This window comes from Heloderma suspectum, chromosome 1 (assembly GCF_057233095.1).
Source record: "Heloderma suspectum isolate Gila_16-S chromosome 1, 16-S_ref, whole genome shotgun sequence".
In the NCBI taxonomy this organism is placed as follows: Eukaryota; Metazoa; Chordata; class Lepidosauria; order Squamata; family Helodermatidae; genus Heloderma; species Heloderma suspectum.
This window is the reverse complement of record NC_139458.1, coordinates 425,428,739-425,449,850: the sequence shown is the minus strand read 5'-3', so window position 1 is coordinate 425,449,850 and position 21,112 is coordinate 425,428,739. Positions and strand designations below refer to the sequence as shown.

The 21,112-nt window shown below is 40.6% G+C and overlaps 1 protein-coding gene across 5 annotated transcripts in view; it reads left to right on the top strand.

Moving 5' to 3' along the window:
- The window catches only part of PPP4R3B (protein phosphatase 4 regulatory subunit 3B), a 57,774-nt gene that overhangs the window by 21,225 nt on the left and 15,437 nt on the right, over nucleotides 1-21,112 (top strand). For 3 of the 5 annotated variants that reach the window (XR_014786985.1, XM_084829278.1, XM_084829276.1), the window contains exons 3-10: nucleotides 1,010-1,108; nucleotides 2,310-2,933; nucleotides 9,546-9,623; nucleotides 12,740-12,856; nucleotides 13,508-13,624; nucleotides 15,156-15,305; nucleotides 16,873-16,975; nucleotides 19,440-19,481. Coding sequence is in view for 4 of the 5 variants with exons in the window: in XM_084829278.1 (XP_084685404.1) it covers nucleotides 1,010-1,108; nucleotides 2,310-2,933; nucleotides 9,546-9,623; nucleotides 12,740-12,856; nucleotides 13,508-13,624; nucleotides 15,156-15,305; nucleotides 16,873-16,975; nucleotides 19,440-19,481 (1,330 nt within the window). In the remaining variant the exon portion in view is untranslated. The remainder of the gene's footprint in view (nucleotides 1-1,009; nucleotides 1,109-2,309; nucleotides 2,934-9,545; nucleotides 9,624-12,739; nucleotides 12,857-13,507; nucleotides 13,625-15,155; nucleotides 15,306-16,872; nucleotides 16,976-19,439; nucleotides 19,482-21,112) is intronic. The other 2 variants (XM_084829277.1, XM_084829279.1) reach the window with 1 other exon arrangement.

Genomic DNA, 21,112 nt, shown 5'->3' with positions numbered 1-21,112 from the left:
GTGGAAGTTCGCTCACACAACTAGAATTCTTCATCTTTTCTTCCCCCTTGCAGCACCCCACGTGCCCCTGAAATCTGTTCCGGAGGATTCCCCAGCCCTCCGGTGCAGATTTCGGGGGCTGTGCAAGGGAAGGGGAAATTGGTTCTACCAGCAGTTTCCCATTGGCTGGCAGAACATCACCATTGGATACACCCCATCAGTTGTATGTGTTGAAAAAGATATGTGTCAGAAATGAGTTAAGTGGTACATCATGCAAGCCTTTCAACACCTGTTGCATGCTAATGAACATGATAAACTAATTTGCGTGTTTGATAACTTGTTTCAATGAAAGAAAGTAGGACCAAAAGAGGTGAAGTGGTTTTGCATTTTCGGTTTCGTCAAATATATCTTCCTGAACAACGTGGAATTTGTTCATTATAGTTGTTGTATGTGACATCTTAGGCTGAAGGTTGTATGCTATAACAGAACTCTTTACAAATACGGTAGTGCAAAATTAACTTCTGGATCATGACGGATGTTCATATTGCTGTAATAAGTAGTTCTTTCTGTTGGGGACTTTGCACTTCCCTATCTTTTTGCAGTTCTCTTTCTATAAAATAGGAATATTAATTACTTATGTGGTTGTGAGAATGAAGATAAAAAGCATTTTGCATGGTAAATGTATAGTATAAACTTCTATACAAGCCATGGATATAATCTTAAATACACAGCTAGTCTCTTGATAAAATGTTTTCTCAAGGTTATGCTGTCTGTTTAATGTCTTTGTCAAGATACAGTAAATTGGAAGGTTAATATTGCTCATTAAAAGTTTGGATAGGTAGTCATGGAAGAAAAGGCATGTGGAGAGCTGTTCCTCTAAAAAGTTTACTATACCTTTTTTAGTCTCCTTTTTGGTCAAGCTCAACACAAGCAGCAGAAGTTGCTTTGGATATATACACCTAGCTATATTTCACTGTTCTGCTTGTATGCTGGAATCAAATAATAAGTATAGTCTTTCATTTTGAAATAGGATACTTTGATTGTTTGGTCAGAGGCAGAGAATTATGATTTAGCCCTGAGTTTTCAAGAAAAAGCTGGCTGTGATGAGATCTGGGAAAAGATTTGCCAGGTAAGGTTAACGTTTTAAAGTTCTTACCACATTTTAATATGGGTCAGACTCTGAATAAACCCCACTTTTGGAATAACACTGCTGGCCCAAGTTGCACCTTTATTTTTGTATGTATCTCAGTCGCAGAATTATCCTTGGGGGGGAAAACCTGAGTGTTTTTTTCCCCCAGGTGTTCATATCTCTAAGCACAAGAAGTACATGCTCTATAGAGCTGAACTCAAGCTAGGCTTCATGACACATCTATCTGTGAAATGATATGCAGCTGAAAACATGTTATGTGCATACATGGTATATGCATGAATGACTCTTCCACACATAAAATGCTTTGTGCACCTTAAAAATACATGCAAAGCGTCCTTGGAAATGTGAGGCAGTATTCAACGGAGCACTTATGCCCTCACTGATTTTCTTCCACAAGTGGTGGGTCCCGCCAATTCTAGTGCACAGGTGGGTCCCACCACTTGTGTAGAGGAATCCCCGAAATGAGCGAAAATGCTCAATTCTGAAAGGAGGCAGGATGGCAGAGTTCCCTTATGTGAGCTCCACCAACCTGCCTCCTTCCAGAAATGAACGTTTCTCCTGATTTGGGGTTGCCCTCAGAAGCACTAGATCACTATGCACAAGGGGTGGATGCTGCTTGTGCAACAGAATCAGTGGGGCACAGAAGAATTGGCAGGGACATAAGCACCCCCATTGGATACTGGCCATAATGTGTTTTATTTAGAAATATGTAATCATTTTCATCTAATTCCTAAGTCTCAGCTTTAAACTAATTATATGGGTTGTTTTGCCTCACAATAGAGCCCTCCTGTGTCGGGAATTACAGCCACCACAGCCTCCATGTGACTGTCCTATGTGACAGCGACTGGTTGGGATGTGAATAGTACCACTGACGCTTTGCCAGTGAGTCATGTTCAGAGCAGTTCATCGCATACCTAGCTCTGAGCCACAGGAAAGTTCCCGTTCCTTCTTCCACAGTATCAACATCTGCCATGAGAGCAAAACCTGAGTGTGGTGCAGCTCACCAGTCCCATTTCATTTCCAGTCAGTTTGCAGAAATCCAGAAGGCTATGAACATTACGTGATTTATATACATTGTGATCAAATGATTTGATTTTGATATTTCTTCCTCTTCTTTGTCACCCACTGTCACTAATATGTTTCAGAATGAGTCAGCAATTGTTCATGTTTCCATTTTTAGGTTCAAGGTAAAGACCCATCAGTGGAAGTCACACAGGACCTCATTGACGAATCTGAAGAAGAACGTTTTGAGGAAATGCCTGAAACAAGTCATTTGATTGATCTCCCAACTTGTGAACTCAACAAACTCGAAGAGATCGCAGACCTAGTTACCTCAGTTCTCTCGTCACCCATCCGTAGAGAAAAATTAGCCTTGGCTTTGGAAAATGAAGGCTATATTAAAAAATTACTGCAGCTTTTCCAGCTTTGTGAGAACCTAGAAAATACTGAAGGCTTACATCATTTGTATGAAATCATTCGAGGAATTTTGTTCCTCAATAAAGCAACTCTTTTTGAAGTGATGTTTTCAGACGAGTGCATTATGGATGTTGTGGGATGCCTTGAATATGACCCTGCATTAGCTCAGCCAAAAAGGCACAGGGAATTCTTGACCAAAACAGCAAAGTTTAAAGAGGTCATTCCCATAACAGACTCCGAACTTAGGCAAAAGATTCATCAGACTTACAGGGTACAGTACATTCAGGACATCATCTTGCCAACACCATCTGTTTTTGAAGAGAATTTTCTTTCTACCCTCACTTCTTTCATTTTCTTTAACAAAGTTGAGATTGTCAGTATGCTGCAGGTAAGTAAACCTACAAGTTTGAAAGGATTACATGTAGAAGATTCAAAGCATGATTGAGATTTTAACAATTTGTATTATTTAATTCAGGTTTGTTGGTTGTATATACTTAACGCCTTCTTGTTTAGTAGTTCTGATACTTTCTCTCCCTACACCAGCAGTGTGGGTTAGTTTCTTCTTTGCTGTACGCTCTCAGTTGTATATTTCACAGGTTTTTCATAAACATAGCGGATTTTTCTTAAACTAGATATATTACATCCAACTTGTTCTGTGCAAAGTAAGAGATGGGTGACTTTTGGCAATGGCCTTACTCGTGGCAGATGGTTAGCAGTTGTGCCTGCTTTACAGTTGTGTGCTATATTAAAAGCAAAAGGTAGTATAAATGGTGACTATACTATCGTTAGCCTTCCTGCACCTGTAAATAGTAATATGTGAATGGTTGTAACACATTTGATGAACATTTTATGCAGGCTGTATGAGAAGGACACAGATCTTTCATTTTGTAAGGTTCTGAAGCTAAATCAGAAACAATAAACACACAGTAATTTTTGTTGGGAAACTTGTTTTTAATACATATATCCATGAAAACTCTAAATAAAAATTGTCTAAAACATAAAGAGGAACAAAATTTAAATCTGAGCATAACCTTGCTCATTGCAAGAGACTCCTATGAATTTTGGCATTAGGTTAAGATGAAATTCTGAACTGAAATAAAGCAAGAGGGCTGAATGTACAAAAACGTGGGAAGCTGCCTTATACCAGTTCAGTCAATTTGTCCATCTAGCCCAATATTTTCAAATTCGACAGGCAGTGACTGTCCAGGGTTTCAGGCGGTGATTTTTTGCACCACCTAGCTTATCCTTTTTAATTGGAGATATTAGAGATTGAGTCTGGGACTTGCGTGTAAAGAATGTGCTCTGCCATTAAGCTATGGTCCCTCCCCTTATTATAAAAATCCTATCTCTTTTCTAACTAACTCTTTTCAGTTAGTAGTTGGCAGGATTTTACTTAGAATACACTATTACAAGACTCCTAGATGGAGGAAATCTCTTTGCATACTAGCTAGAAATTAAAGGTAAAAGGTGCCGGGGGGGATCTTAAAGCCTCTGTTTAACTCCCTAACTGTTTGGACAATACAGATGCTGGAATGATTAGCAAGGTCTAAGCTCGTTTTTAAGTACTCCAGTTCTTCAGGTTGTCGTGCTGACAATGAGTGTATTGAAGAAAACACAACTTTCACAGTTAACACCAGCATGTAGGGAGAAAGATCCCTGCCTTCCAACATGTTCTTGGGTTGCAGTTTTTATAGGTCAGACTGTAGGAGCCTGATGAAGTTCATTAGATTTCTAGCATTTGGAGGCTGTAAACCTTGCCATTTTGATGGTTCTTCTGAGGCTCCTGAATGGCAGCATAGAGTAGCTTACAGGCTTCTGGAAGATTCTGGAGTATTTCAATAATGCTAAAGGAAACTTATTGTGGTGCAGTTTTTAAAAGACTGTGTTGTGGTTGTGCCACTGTCAAAGTTTTATTTGCTGCCAAAGCATCTGCAATATGTTATCTAGTGGAACTTTCTTAGCCTAAGAGAGTCGTGTAGAATTTGCTCTCCACGTTCTTATACAATGACTTATGTTCAGCTCAACTTGTAGTTCACCAGGTCCAATGAAAAGACTGCACTTGACTCTCTTGGAATGATTCCTTGGATCAGTATTATTTGTTGTATCATGTAGAGGAAGGGTTATAGACAAGGAAGTTGAATTCATATCCTGGGGCATGAACTGTCAGCAACCCCAGTCTAGAGAGCAGCAGAAGATATTGAATCACAGCATATACAATTTAAAAGACATGGGACAGAAGGAAAAAGTGGATGGGAAGAGGAGAAAGGCAAACTCGGGCTCTAATTCTTAAAGTTAAATATTCTTACAATGACTAGCTGAAAAACAGTTCAGGGAGAGGAGAAGCCTGATGGAGATGAACTGATAGAAAGGCCCTACATCACCCTCTGCCAGGAAGAAGGTCCCAGCCTGTTTCAATGGTTGTTTACTCAGGATCTCCCTGGCCTGGAGTGTTGCCTGTGGCGTAAGATTTGTAACCTGCTGATAACATTCCACTTTGTCCTTTTTCTTTTCCCCAAATGCCTCTGCATTGGCATTTGGGTGTCTTGCCATAGTGGGAGGCTGAACAAATGAGCTGACTTGAAGCTAAATCCTACAGAGATTGAAATAGGAACGTAGGAATCTGCCTTATATCAGACTATTCGTCCATCTAGTTCAGTACTGTCTGTCCAGGGTTTCAGACAGGAATCTTTCCCAGCCCTGCCTGGAGATGCCAGGAATTGAGCCTGGGAGCTTTTCATGTAAAGCATGTGCTCTAATCACCAAGTTATGGCTCTTCCCCTAAAGAGATAGTGATAATGGTTGGACCTTGTGCCATGAGGGGTTAGAATCACTGACACAGTTCAGCCTCCCTTTGTCCACTGGATCATAGATCATAGAATCATAGGGTTGGAAGGGGCCTACAACACCATCGAGTCCAATGTTTCTATGCCTTGACCATCAGGTGGTAGTAGTGGCCAGAAGTGCTTCCCACCAACTCCATTGGTCTTAAGACTGCTGATCCTTATTCATGCCATTGGTGTTGTGCAGTTAGGCAATTGTAGTGTGATATTGCTCAATGTTCAGCAATTAAACTGTAGCTACTATAGATGATGGCTTCTATCTCAGAAGAAAGGGCAACCCATAGCATAATGTAGCAACATTTGCACTGGGTTCCATTTGTCTCCTAGGCATGATAAAATATGCCTTTAAAAAAACCCTGAAATCTAAAATATTCAGGTCCTGCAAATGTTTAAGACTACCTGCTATCACCACAGAGAAGTATCCTGCTATGACCACAAAGATTGTCCACATTTCTTCTTGACTTGTACCCCATACTCCAAGGATATGTAGTTTGACCCTTGGTGGCTGCTTTATAACTGTAGAAATTCTTCCATTGCCCAAGCATAATCATTCTCCAGAAGCATTGCAACACCCTTCTGTTGGAGTTGGCTTTTTAGTGGTTGAGGCTAGACTGATCTTGGATGGGGTTTTAGATTTTATACTTCGTTATGTTGCTCTTGATGTTTAAAGCTTGATTTTAAATATACTGTAATACTGATTATTTGGCTATGAGTGGGATGAATATATAAAAGCATGATAAATGAATACAAAGCTAGGCCTAAAGCCTCTTCTTGGTGGTGGTCACCCCACTCCCTGACCCCTTCCAACCCTCTTGCCTTCCAAGAGCATAACACATGGAGGACATATTTTCAATACTTGCCAACAACTGTGTTTTGGAAACAGTTTCCTACTTTATTTTGGTCCTTGCTGTTGCTGCTGTGGCAACACGAAATTGGTGAGCTTTTTGAGGTTTCTTGCTGCCTGCAGGGCTCTAAGTGACACATGAATGAGGTAGATGCTGGGTGAATCTCTTCTAATTGGCAATATTATGAATAGCAGTAGGTGGGAAGGAGCTATATATGTGTGAGTATATTTCTTTCTTTTGCTTGATGGCTGAAGTCCAAAGAACAACTTCAGAAATGAGATGAAGGCCTCATGCATGCCCATGGTATTATTTTTAACTTTCATGTTTGAATGGTCCTCTCTATATCTATATACCCCTCCTCCCCACCCATCCCAGTCATGCCCATAACATGTTGTAAACTGGCCTTGAAGCTTCCTTCAGTTTCAAAAGCTGCTTCCCTTGTGCCATGGTGGATTGCTGATTGAGAAACAGTTGCCCAAAGCTGCCCTGGGGATGCACAACTTGTGTGACTTTTTGGATCTCAGCCCATGTTTTCTTGCAATTTTGGAGGTTCTCTTCATAACCTCAAAAGCTTTTCTCATTCCAGAAAAGACAGAAATGCGGAGCAGGCTCAGGTGATGTTCTAGAGCTGTTGTCTTGGGTTCTTTGCAGGGGTATGCCTTGCTTGCTGTATTCAATATTGCAATAATTATTATTTATTATTGTATCTTGCAATATTGCAATCATACTTATTTCAAGATTTTTATCAAAACTTTACAGATGGAAATGTTAAGTTGCAACTTAACAGAGAGATCACTAGTCGGTATTTGAGACTGTCCAGTATAGTTAATTTTCTGCAATAAGAAATCTTTGTGCCTGTGAATTGCCCAAACAGAGAAATAACTATATTCCTTTTAATTATATTTGGCCCACTTCCTGGCCTTAACCTTATAGTGTAGTAACATGATATTCAGTACTGAACACCTGAGGGAAGGAGTCCAAAAATAGTTTTTAAACTAGGACTTGCCTCTTTTTTTTCTTCCATCATTGCCTGCTGTTTTACAGCCATTATAAACTACAAATCACTGGACAGAGATAATCTATGATTCTATAAAGTGAACATAGTTCTCAAGATATAATTTGTTCTTCTATTTAATGCCTTGCCTGGTCACCAGATCCACACAGGCAAGCATATGGAATATCCTCCAGACAAGTGAGTGGGCTGGAGAAGGAGGGACAGAGTGAACTGTTCCTTCTTCACCAGTTCATTTAGCTTCCATTCAGCCAGCATGGAAAAGTAGCATACTAGCAAAGGAGAAACACAGCACTCTGTTCCTCTTTCACCAGCTTGCCACGCTTCTAACCTGTTCTTTAGGGGGGCCCTCTTAACTTTGGGGGGCTTAATAACAAGGCTGATACAGTTTTATATTCAAATGGAATGCCTAACCAGTTGCTTCCACTTGATACGATGGAATACTTATGAAGAGGGTACATCTTGTCTTTCTCTATTACAATATTAGAAACAAGAGGTGTAGAAACTATGGCACACAATTAACCATTCCCCATGCAAAAGAAGTGTTAGTTACATTCTCAACCACGTGGTCAAAAAGAAACAAAGAGAACAGCCTTGTACCTTGAAAATTACTTCACTGAAAATATCAGCATAAATGTAATATTACTCTCTAAAATGTGGGGGAGCCACAGTGTACAGTCCTTCAGCCATATGGCCGCCATCTGGAAGCTCCAGGCTACACAGTTATTTGGATGACTATTTGTGACACAATCATTAATTGTTGGGAAGGGGGTAACTTAGAAAGGCGGCCCACTAGCTTCTGACTGTTCATCATGTCAGTTTTCATAATGACACATTCTGAGTGTTGGACAAAACACTAAAAATAGCACATAAACTCTACTGTTGGGGCAGACATGGATGAGATTGTGCGCCATTTTGGAAATAGGATGGCGGGAAGCAGGAAATGGCTTTGTGACCCATTTGTGTTTATCCACTCCCAGGTCTGAACTGTTGTTGCATCTGTGTTTTGACTTAAGTACAATTGAACCGTTTCCAGAGAGGTGGAAACTTGTAAACAGTAGCAGAGTGTTTTCTCTATGTGTTTTCACATAGAGTCTATGTGAAAACTATGTGTTTTCAGAGTTGGGAAAGCTTGATACTTTATGAGGGAATTGGAGGGGTTAATACCTACTATTTTTATGACATGTTAATAACCCTTAACTTCATTTAAGGGCTAGGGTTGTAAAGAGGCTGGGGCTGTCTTGCACTGTGCCTGCTGCTTCCTTCTATCAGTTCACTAAATCTGTATTGTATAATCCTTCCATAGTCATGCTCTTAAAAATGTGGTGGTTAATGCTAGAAAGCTATCGAGAGGTTTAAGATAATAGAACTTACTAGTTTTTTTTTACACTTTTGAGTTTTGATACACCAATTGAGAATGAGTCTAGCATTAGGAGGTTAACTTTTGGACCTGCAACTGTCTTTAAACTTGAATGTGTTAGGAAACACCTAAACTCATACCTAAATTTCTTACTTGAACAAAGTTTTGCCTGAATTACTCTGTTGCACTCACAGGTGACAAAGTATTCTTATCCACTACTGAGTAGAGATTTCCGAAAAGAATGAGACTTAAAACTGTGGGTGTTTGACTTCTAAATCCCTTTAAAGTGAAGGTGTAACGGCAAGTAAACAGTTTTTCAGACCAGTACTTGAGACAGTCTATAGCAAAAATGTAAATGTGTGGGATAGTGTTGATTTACTGAGTCATCCAAAGCTATCTGTTCTGTGCACATATTGCTCTGGAGCCTTAGGTGCATCTTTTTTGCACCCTAAAGCACTGCTGCTAAGATGTCGTACTTGGAGATCATGTAGATCTGAACTGAGCCTCATACGTTCAGATCACACACTTTATTGAAGAAGGGGTTGAATTAGTCCTCCTTGGCTTTCACCTCCTTTCTTTTACTGAAACAGCTTGGAGTAATGGGACCTAAGAGAGAAGTAATCCCCTACTCCCTGGAGTAGCCAAATTTGTTGTTGGGTTGTGAATTTTGGGGTTGTTCATGGTTAACAACTCATAGTTAAATCATTGTGCAGGGTTCACGTGTAATGACAACCCATGATTCAATGACAACCTCTGCTCAGTCCATACCCAAACTGTACTCTGAGTTGTTGTTACATGTGAACCAGGTCACTCTCAGGGTTGTCGTTATGTATGAACCAGGTCATTGAATCGGTTGCAAGATTACAGAACCTGATTTTATATTACAGCTATAAAAGTAAAGATATTGGTGTCATGATGATGTAACAATTACTGTATCCTACAGGAAGACGAAAAGTTTTTGTCTGAAGTTTTTGCACAACTAACTGATGAAGCTACTGATGATGACAAAAGGCGTGAACTGGTAAGTCTGGTTTGAGTGATTTTGACTCAGGAAAGCTATGTATCCTTCAACCCTCCACATGCACTACCACTATAATTTCTGTTTGTTTTTAAGATGTTTTTGCTAGTGTGACAATTATAAGATGTCTGTGAAGTGGGGCACGTTATCCAATTTAATTAAATATTTGGGTATGTAAGCATGGCTGTACTGCATCTATGCAACTCTGTACTACAAACTAATGTACAGCAGGAGAGCACAATAAACCAGAACAAAAGCACTCAAATGTCCCCTTCACACTGTTATTTAAAGGTACACCGATGTTTTTTAAATGCACACTAAAATGTTAATAAGCCAAACCTGTCACTTGGATGTTTTTTACGTTATAGTGTTCCTACCATTAAACCGCTGAGGTGCACTTTCTCTTTCCAAAATCCATATTAGTGTAAATCCATATAATATCTTTATTAGGCCACCAAAAGATCACAAAAAATGTGCAAGCTTTTGAGATCACCAGATCTTTTCATCAGGCAAGATATTTTTATAGGGGCAAGATGGGGCAGATAGGGGACAGGGGGAATGCAACATGATGATGAATTCACAGTGACTGGGTTCGGATGACAAGATAACCCACAATGGGTTACATAAGCCACGATGGCTTATTTAACCTGTTATGGGTTATCGTGCTGTCTGTCGGGGATTTTTTTAACCCACGTTGGCTTATTTGGCCAAAATAACCCACCCTGATAACCCACGGTCTGAAGTAGGGGTTACTACGGTAACCCACGGTAGGTTATCATGGCGTCTGTCAGGCATCATGGGTTATTTTGCTTGCCTACAGAGTCGGGCGGCAAGAGTTGTTCAGATCATTGCCATCACTCTGTTTTTCATGGGAGTTGTCTGTGTAATGGAAACTCCCTGACAGTTTGCTGGGATGGAGCGAAAAGCGAGCATGTTTTTCCCCTATTCCCCCATTTTCCCCTATTCCGCAATTGCCTCTGTTCCTCTTTTTAAAATTTTATTTATTCTTTGCACTTTTGCGCAATTGCCGTATTGGGAACACATTAAAGCCTCTATGCCAGTAATGTCTATGGCGAAAAATGTGTAATTCCACTTTAGCGAGATAGCACTTGAGCAAAGGAGCGCTACAGCTCTGTATGAGGTGTGGTCCTAGTCCTGCAAACCCCCAAGGTTTTATAGCCACCACCTCCTTTTTGGTGCACTCAGGACTGTCGCATCTCTGGAGTAATTGTGCAGGGATTTGATGGTGGATTGGTGCCTCTTGACTAGTGGAGGCTGTGTATGAAGATTGGTCCCGATCCTGCAAACCTCCAAGGTTTTATAGCTGCCACCCCCTTTTTGATGCACACAGGATTTTCATTCCTTTTTGAATAATCATGCAGGGTTTTGATGGTGCATCATGTTCCTCCTGACTGGGGGAGGCTCCTTTGTGAGTCACCTGGGATTTTCAGTCATTTGTCAGTGGGTGAAACAGTGCCACTGCTTGGGCAGGAGAATGGCAGCAGGACAAAGGGGCAGGGGGATGACTCAGATTACGCACAGTAGCTTAATAAGCTACTCACAGTAGTTTATTAGCCTTCCTGTGTGGTGGGGCATCGTGGACTATTTCAAAATGAAGCTACTGTGAGTAACTTACTGTGAGCCATGGCTTAAAGTGACATCTGAACATGGTCAGTATCTGCATGTTCAGAGTCCCAAGGTGAAGTGAGGAAGGAGAGGTCTGTAGGGATTCAAATTAGGCTCTGCGGGTCATGTAATGGTTACAGGCTGGACCTGGAGCTGCCCCTAGTGTTACTAGGATCCAGAAAGGGAAAAATGTTGGATACTCAATTTTGGAAATATAAACTCCAGCTATTACTCAGACATGTTTCTAACCAGAGTGAAGTGCACACTTTCACCTGTGGATCACAGAAAGATACTAGGCCGTCTTTTTATTTATTTATTTATTTATTATTAAATTGATTGATCGCCCATCTGGCTGGTCACCCAGCCACTCTGGGCGATGTACAACATACAATAAAAACAGTTTAAAACAATAAAATTCTACAATAAAAACATTTTCTAAAATACCCTAACCCACCCCAAATGCCTGCCTGAACAACAGCGTTTAACAAATCTGGAGGTAATTTTAGATGCTGTACTAGGTAAAAAAAAAAAAAAAGTCAATTGAATGGGGTAACTTAATCTAGTAGCTGGAGAGGAGAACCCTCAGAGAATAAGGTCACAGCTTCAGTTGGTGTAAAATCCTCTTCCTCTGGTGTAGAGTCCCACTGTAGAATGGCTAAACTCAGTATTCTCCAGGTCACACACAAAAAAGCAAAGGTAGCTGTGTTGACCATAAGAAAAATTCCAAAATCTATATTAGAGTAATACCTTTATTAGGCCAACCAAAAGATCATTAAAAATGTGCAGGCTTTCAAGATCTCCAGATCTCTTCATCAGTGAAGACATTAAAAATGTTCCAGGCACTTTTCCGCGCTCTCTCGCTCTCTCTCTCTCTCTCTCTCTCTCTCTCTCTCTCTTTATACTGGGGTACCCCTCTCAGTGTTTCATTGCACATGTAAGGCAGTTCTGTAGCTTAATCTGTTAATACTTAATATATTTTAAGATGTTGGAAGAAGTAAGATTCCACCACATTTTAAAACTCCATGGCATATTACAACATGAAGAACATAAAAGGTCTTTGTTGTATAGTCTACATCCAATGTTACAGGGGGCAGACTTCCACTCACACAATATGGATTTCCCTTCCCCTCCTCCTCCAGTCCCCTGTGTTCTCCCCAGATCTTTTCTGGAAGGGCCCCCAACCCTCCAGAGCAGGAAGGGGAGGGATCAGTTCTACCAGTGGAGTCCATTCCACAGGCAGGCAGACACCATTGGATACAACCCATAGGACCTGTGCTTATTCACCTAGTTGGTCCTAAGTATATTCAAGAGGAGTTGGGGAAGAGGGAGTTAAAGGAAAGGAGATTATACTATTTTGTTGCTTCTATTACCTTCATTCCCTGAAAAAACATGCGTTTTTTCTGTTGAGTAAAATTCAGAGTCTTTGACATCAGTAGCTGCATTAGTGTTGTATTTGGTGTGCTGGTATTTAATGTTTCTGTTGTCTCTTGCAGGTTAACTTCTTCAAGGAGTTCTGTGCTTTTTCTCAAACATTACAACCTCAGAACAGAGATACGTTTTTCAAGACTTTGGCAAAGTTAGGAATTCTTCCTGCTCTTGAAATAGTAATGGTAAGTTAAACTCGAGGCAAGACTTGAGGCATCTCAATAGTTTGTTTTAATGGAGGATTTTAAATCTTCTATAGATTTACAGATACTAACACCACTCTCTGAGGCATACAGAGCATTTGAAAAAGATAGAATTCATAGTTATCTGCATATTTCCTAGCTCATTTAAATATACATCTGGGATCTGGACTATGACCCTCATTGTGTAATCACTGAACTTCTTTCTTGTTTGAAATTGTAAGAAGTGTGTGTATGTGTGTGTAATACTAGGTGGGGAATGTTTAATGTTAACCTTAAAGTATCTGACATGTAGAGGAACATTTTCTAATCTTTGACCTTTAAGTTGTCTTCTCTAATAGTCACAAATTGCATGTAGCATAGCAACCTGAACTTAAAATAGTAAAGTTGGACTTCTTTATTTTTTAATAGGGAAATTAGAAAAAGAAAAAAAAACACAGTTGTCCAGATCATGGCTACCAGGTTTACAGATAGCCTTAGACTCAAAGATTATGTGAAGTGCTTTCATATCATATAGAAATAGAGTTATTGGCTTTTTGCATATTTGAAATCAAAACTTCACTGCATTTGATTTTCTTTGTACAACATTACTGCATCTGAAATGCTTCTTTTTCACTGATTTGATTTTCATTTCAGGGCATGGATGATTTGCAAGTTAGGTCTGCTGCTACAGATATATTTTCTTATCTGGTAGAATTCAGTCCATCCATGGTCCGAGAATTTGTAATGCAAGAAGCCCAGCAGAGTGATGATGTAAGAAAGATGCAGCATGCCTCCATGATATGGTTACATATATAAAGACAGTAGCCATTCGTAGAATCAAGGCCCTTATTCTATCAATCCAAAATGTTAGTTTTCTTTAATAGATGGCACTTCTCACCCCACCCCACCCCAAGTGTAAGTCTGAGAACATAGACTTGTATTCTGAACAATAATTTTGGCTGACATGAGAGATGCCTCAGTTATTACTGTACTAGTCAGGTAGAGGGAAAAGAAATTAGAGATATTGATGATGAGATTGCAATAATATCTGGTGCCAGTTCACACATAATGTTAAACCATGGTGTAGCACTATGTGGACGAGCCTGAAAAAGCCTAAGCAAAGTGTTAGGCTTGCAGGCTCTCCTGTCCTTTTGCCCATGTAGCTGGGAGGGTGACCTTGGTAGAGTTTAGTTTCACATTTAAAGAACCCCAGATTAGCACTGCATTTGAACCAGGGATCTCGGGTTAAAATTCTGGTCATTTGCTAAACATGCCAGTTTCAAACCATGGGTTTGAAGGGTGCAAAGAGTTCAAACAGTGGTCTGTAGGTCCTGGTCTGGAGCTTTGCTGCCTTGAGTATGTGTGCCATTTTGACCCTGAATACTTTCAATTTATGTATATTTTCCTCCCTGAATTGTAAATGACAAAAGTAATAGCAATCTGTCTGCAAATCTCAAAGCAGAAACAGGAGCTAAAGAGAGATGGTCCCAGTAGTTTAGCACTCACCTTTTATAAGGCTCTCTGTTTTCTCTTATGCAAGCCCTAGAAGCGGGACTTAGGTAACTTGGAGTTTTATTGTGCATTCACATCTAGGTAGGTCATGTTGGGCCTACTAAGTTGACCATTGACCACTTACATTAGTAGAGTGTTCATTGAGGCCACATGGCTTCTTTGACATAAAGGTCCAGTTCACACATAATGACTAACTATAGGTTAAACAAACCATAGCTAGTCATGGCTGCATAAAAGCGAGTGAGCACTCTGCCCCATGCACTCTCACCACTTGCGCTTTGGAACCAGTTTCATCAACAACCCAGGTGTGCACCCTGAAATACGACTTCCAAACCCGGAACTCTGGGTTATTGAGCGACAAACAGCCTCAAGTTTGAACCCATGGTTTGTTAATGAAACCAGATGCAAAGTGGAAGCAGCGCATGCGCACGCTCTCACACAGCCACAACAATTCATAAATTAAACAGCCCATGAATTGCCATTACATGCGAACCAGGTCACAGTCTTCAAAATTGCTGCATAACAAATGGTTAAAATCTCAGGCAGGATGCATAGCAATAAAACAGATTAATGGGTGCGAACATATTTGAGAACTATAAGATTATAATGATGAAAACTTTTTATCAAGAGGAAATCTTCACCAAGAAAGGTGGTTATATTCACCAGCTAAGTAATTGGTACCCTGAAAGAGTAGTGAAGCCAAGAAATGTTATAGCACTTTTATTGTCAGGAGAGATCTACTTTTGTTAAATTTCTGAAAATAGAATGTCTTAATTTGTCTTTATTCCAGGATATCCTCCTCATAAACGTAGTCATTGAGCAAATGATCTGTGACACTGACCCCGAGCTTGGGGGTGCTGTTCAGTTAATGGGGCTCTTGCGTACTCTAATCGATCCTGAGAACATGTTGGCCACAGCTAATGTAAGAAAATGGAAAGGGGTAAAGAAACTTTACTGTCTAAGAAACATGTTGAATAAAATCTACTTGTCTTTTGGCACACTTTATAACTTCTGTGCTATTTATAAAATGTACAGTGCCTTTGTATTTCTGGCAAATATACTTTGAAGTATGTTTTTTTCTTTTTTAAAAAAAGTATCCACCAGTCATCCGTGAAGCTGGAGTGGTACTTGTACTTCTCAAACATGGTTCCTACAGCATGATGTCTGCAGTCCATGTGTATGGCTTTTCACATGCATGGAGCTTTAGTCATTACACACCATTTTGTGTTGAGTTCAGATATTACCTTCCTGTAGAAAAATGACAGATGCTTGATTTCTGTGTTTGGTCAGGTGGGGGTGTGGCTGTCACCCACCCTTAGATCAAATGATGAGTTCTGCTACAGTGACTGCTTCCCAGGAAATTGAAAGGCATCATAACACTATGGGTGTGGGGGGCATGGATGACACCATTGCAAACAAAATGACTGGGAGCATGTGTGTACATAGTAGAAATATAAAATATTGCATTCCAGTGTGGTGCCATAGAAAGAGTTTGGGGTTTTAACTTAAAGGCCCAAGTTCATGTTCTCCCTCAAGATGTGAAGCTTAGCAGCTAGAAAAGTTGCTATCTGTTAATCTGCTACTTCACAAGGTGGTTGGGGGATAAGATCAGGATATGTTGCACCTTCCCTGTGCCATTGTGACTGGGCAGGAGAGAATGTAATAAAGCCAGTACTCTGTGTGCAACATATAAGTATGTGACATTTTTAGTAGCCATTTTAAAATTATAGTTGTGTTAATGCTTATGTTGTATGCATGCATTGAGTGACATGGAATGTCACATGAGCAGACTTCTGCTCATCCAACAGGATTTCCCCTTCCTTTCCTCCAATCCTGCTTCAAATCTGACATGGAAGATCCCCCAGCCCTCTGGAACAGATTTTGGGGGTGTGCAGTGAGGAGAGGGAATTCACCAACAGCATCTATTCCATTGGCAAACGGACACTAAGGGATTTCACCCATTATTATTATTACTTAAAATATTGCAATCCTGCCTTGCATTATCCAGTTCAGAATTTCGCTTACAGCACATTTTAAAACTGCTATCAATAAAACAATTTTAAAAGGAAGATAATTCCTTTTTATTTTAAAAAGGAAAACAATTCATTTAGCAGCAGCCACTTCCTCAAGAGCCATTTAAAATCTTTAAACCACTGAAAACTGGAACCATCTAACACCTGGGAAAATTAAAAAAAAATGTTTATCTGGGTGCCTGAAAATCAAGGTTGCATTCCATGCAGACAGATACAGGGAGGGAGTTCCATAACTGAGATGCTGCTGGTGAGATTGCCTGAACTCTGCTTGCCAACCACCTCGACTCAAGGTAGGGGCATACAGATTTTACAGAAGGGGAGCATGGTGTCTTTCAACTCTTCTAGGTATATATTTTGTAGGTATTGAATACAACATCATTGTTTTCTGTCTGTTGGTTTGTTTATATTTGTGAGCTGCGTGAGTTCACATGCTCTTATAGTACTTGCTAATATACCTAGTATTTTGTGTTTCAGAAAACTGAGAAAAGTGAATTTCTCAATTTTTTCTACAACCATTGTATGCATGTCCTCACTGCTCCTCTTCTGGCAAATACATCAGAGGACAAAAGTGACAAAGGTAAGACCAGATACTTTTCTACATTGTCCTCTATCTACCTTTCAGATTCAGGATTCATGGCAGTATTTGCTGAAATTTGCAAGAGGGCTGTGTTTTTGTTGTGTTCTGTGAATTGGTTGATTTGTATCAAGACCATGCATGTTTTCTTGCCCTAGTTGTATAAACCTGTGCTGCTTTTTGATTTGCAGAAGACTGATGGAAGAAGATTATGGCCTTCACACATTAACGCTAAACTATGGTTTAGTATTACATGCCCAAGCCTCAGGGCTCATGCGCTTCCCCCCTCTTCTTCTAATTGAGCTGTGAGGAGAACATACGAGTTGTCTCTTCTGTTTTCAACTAAAAACATTTGCTTATGTCTGAACTGAGACAAACTGCGCTTAACTATAGTTTAGGGAAAGAAACCCACTTCAAACTGTGGTGTATGAACCTGGCCTCATTTCCCTAAACCATAACAGTAGCCACAGTTCTCAATTCAAAAGAAATAACTGTGGTTAGTTGAAAATAACAGCAGACACTTCCAGTCTTCTAATGACCATGCCAGATGGGGCGTGCATAGGCTTGTTCCTGTAGTGCTAAATTCTGGTTTAATGTTGCACTGGAATGCAGCTAGTGGGTTGTGGGTTGTCAGATGGAATACTGTTGTACAATTAGAGATTTTACAGGTTCTCGTTTTCACCCACTACCAAGTAGTGAGAGTTGTGTTCTTTCAGTAGCTCTTTCTATCCCTGAATTTTAGATGCTGATACTGTCCACATTTTGTATCTGAAACTAACCCAGAAATAGGAGTCAAAGACATATTGCTAGAGTGATATGATTCAGTAAAACAGGGTACCTTTTTTAAGACAAGGAAAAACCCAGATCATAGCACCAAGTGTTATAGTGACGTTTAAAGTGTTAACCACATGCTATTCCTTGAAAAACTAGCTTTGTTGATGGCATGCAAAAGATGCTATGGGGTGGAGCAGGCACATAGTATTGCTTAATTGAGGTATTAAGACACTGTGAAAATAACAGCATGTGGCTTGTTACTACCCAGTTCTTCTTCCAGGCTTGTGGGTCTGAATCTCCAAAATCTAATTCTGAAACAACCATGGAGTCCCAGTGTCCTGACGATTCTTTTGAGTGCAGCGACAATTGAGTTCAGATATTTGACACTGTGACCGAATTTGCATGATCACGGAGGGAAAATAAGCCAGCGTGTTTATTTTCCCTCCTACTGTGCATTGGTCATGAGCTGCCTAATTAACATGATTACCCTCGCCAGGCGTGGGTTGTTGTGATGTCCAAACTTGGCAAGGATGGGTGGCTGGGGTGGTTTATAAACCACCCTGAAACCTATGACTTATTCTAGGGTTTCAGGGTGGTTTGTAAGCCACCCCAGCCAGCCACCTTCTCCAGGTTCAGACATCACAGTAACCCACACTGGGCAAGGGTAATTATGCTAATTAGGCGGCTTGCAACTAGCACACGCAGGGAGGGAAAATAAGCCACCGTGGCATACTTTCCCTCTGTGATCATGTGAACCTGTCCAGTGTCTGCGCGCGCAAGAATTTTCCACAAGCATTTTCTATGGCAACTACAAATCATCAAATTTTACACCGAAAAGTGTTGTAATGTTTTGTTTAAGTGCCTAGTTTCTGAGCTGCTTTATAAAAAAATCCCAGAAAGTAAGAGAGCCTGCTTAAATGTGTGTCTTGAGAAAGTGTATCTATTGTCTTCACCTTACACACTGGCCCAGTTCAAACATGAATGAGCCTGGACTTGTGTGCTCTCCCTTCTCCTCTTTTCAAGCCCTTGAGAAGGAGAAGCTTCCAAATTTAAATCAACTACAGTTCCATTTGACATCCAGACTTGAGGAGCTGTAGTTTGAGAACAAGGCAGGATCTGAAACCATGGTTTGATCCTGGCTTGTTCTTATTAATCATGGTCGAAACAAATCATAGTTCCCTGTTTTCAGACATCAAAGGGAACTGTGATTAGTTTAAAAATGAAAGCTTCTCCTCCCTGTGGGCTCAAAAGAGGAGTAGGGGAACAAGGGAGCATGCAAGCCCAAGGCTTGTGAAGGTTTGTTCATGAAGTGGGGAACCAGGCTGCTGATCTTGAGGCACAGAGATTCCTCACCAAAATGAATCCATGTCTTTAAATGTAACTTAAGTGGTTCTCTCAGTTTGGGAGTTGTAGCATTTTACTAACTTGTCCCTGACCGTGGGGCTAACTTGCATGCCTGTTGTTTGTTACACACTCTTACCATTTTATGCATGTCTGTAGTGAAGTTACAGACAAAACTGGGTGGGCCTCTGATGCTGTGACACCAAACTGATGGATGGGCTTGTTCTGGTGCATGACTGGATCAGATGTTGCCCAGCCCTGAAATACAATGTATACTTGTCTTGGAACATATTCTGTGTACCACATTGTAAGTAGGCAATTCACTGTGTTAAATCTTTTCACTTTTTGCAAGATGCTGTGGTTGGAAGCAACAAGAGTAACACAATTTGCCCAGGTAGGTAGAAGTCTTTCTGTGTAATATTTCCTTAAACATGTAATTGAATTGTAATGTATAGATGGAAATATCCTTTCCTGAGAAACTTAGATTGACAGCTTCTGCTTCCTTCTAGCCAGGGGGAGAGAATTAGCCCACAGTTACACAAAATGTCACTAACTGAAATGGTGTAATATGAGTACAGCTTTTATATTAGATGGACTCATATTATATTAGAATTTGGATTTTATTTTTTTAGAAAACCCTGCCCTTGTATTGTTTGGATGAGGTGGTAAATCCGAAGGTTGAAATTTTCAACCTTTGAACCCATATTAGAATGTATGTATGTGGGCGGGGGGAGGGTTCATTAGGCTCCCTAGCTGTTACACTGCAAAATGATACCTTCTTCATACCACTTCAGCTATCGTGACTTCCCTGAAAAATTGTGGGAATTGTAGTTTGGTAAGGTTCTGAAATGTTTCTATGGGAGATTCTTACATGTCCCTCTCAGAACTACAATTCCCAGCAGTCTGTTGGGAGAGGCAATAACAAACCATTTTAAATTTGTGGTGTAGATGTGAAAGACACAGAACCTGATTCTTTGAAGCTGTTCCAGGTGTACTGGTGCAAACAGCTGCCATAGCAGAATCCTGTTCTTCATGAGTGGGTCATAGGAACCTGCCTTATACTGCATCAGACCATTGGTCCATCTAGCCCAGTATTGTTGACACTGGCTAGCAGTGGCTCTCTAGGCTTTCAGGCAGGGTTCTTTCCTTGCCCTAACTCGAGATGCCAGGCATTGAACCTGGGACCTTCTGCATGCCACGCATTTGCTCAACCACTGAGCTATGGCAACATCCAGCACTATGGTGAGATTACTCACTACAAAAAAAAAAAAAGATATTTGGAGAGGGGCCAGGGTTGAAGAGCCCCTAGGATTCTACATAATGTGGCTGGTAGGGTTTTGTCCCCAGCAGAACCACACCTGGCCCCTTGTGTGGCGATGCAGGGCTGCCTTGGGGAGGGAAGAGGTGGGGAGGAGACCACTACAGGAAGCAGTGCTCTTAAGGGCAGAGTACTTACGGGATTGGACTGGTATTCTTTATAACCACCATCAATAAATGTTGATTGAAGATGTTGTCAGTCAAAGCAGAAAAAATAGTGGCCTGATCTGTTTCCATGACACTTTTTCATGTGGTGAAGTTGCAGGAGCTGGCTTTCCTAGGCAGTTTGTGGCCCAGTCATCTTCTGAATGCTCTGAACAACTCGCATACACACTTGCCACATTTTGAAGTATTCAAGACACAACTGCATCACCCTGAATAAAATGGAAAATCAAGTTCTGAGTTCACAGGAAGGCGGCTGCACTCAGACATCATGTTCACTGATGGGACAAGCCTTGTGTGTGTGTTGCTTCCTCACACATCTGGCTTGAATAAAACACTTCTTGGTTTGACAAACCATAGTTGTGACACCTAAACTGGCAAACTGATATGAGCAGTCCCTACAAATCAGGATTGCAAATGCACGTACAGCTCATTCCCAATTCTTCATAGTGTCGAGGATTGGAGAATGTCACGTCTGAATGCAGCCCATAAATGGTTGTGCAAAATTAGTTACCTTGTGGTCAACAAAGCCAGTTTTTACATTGG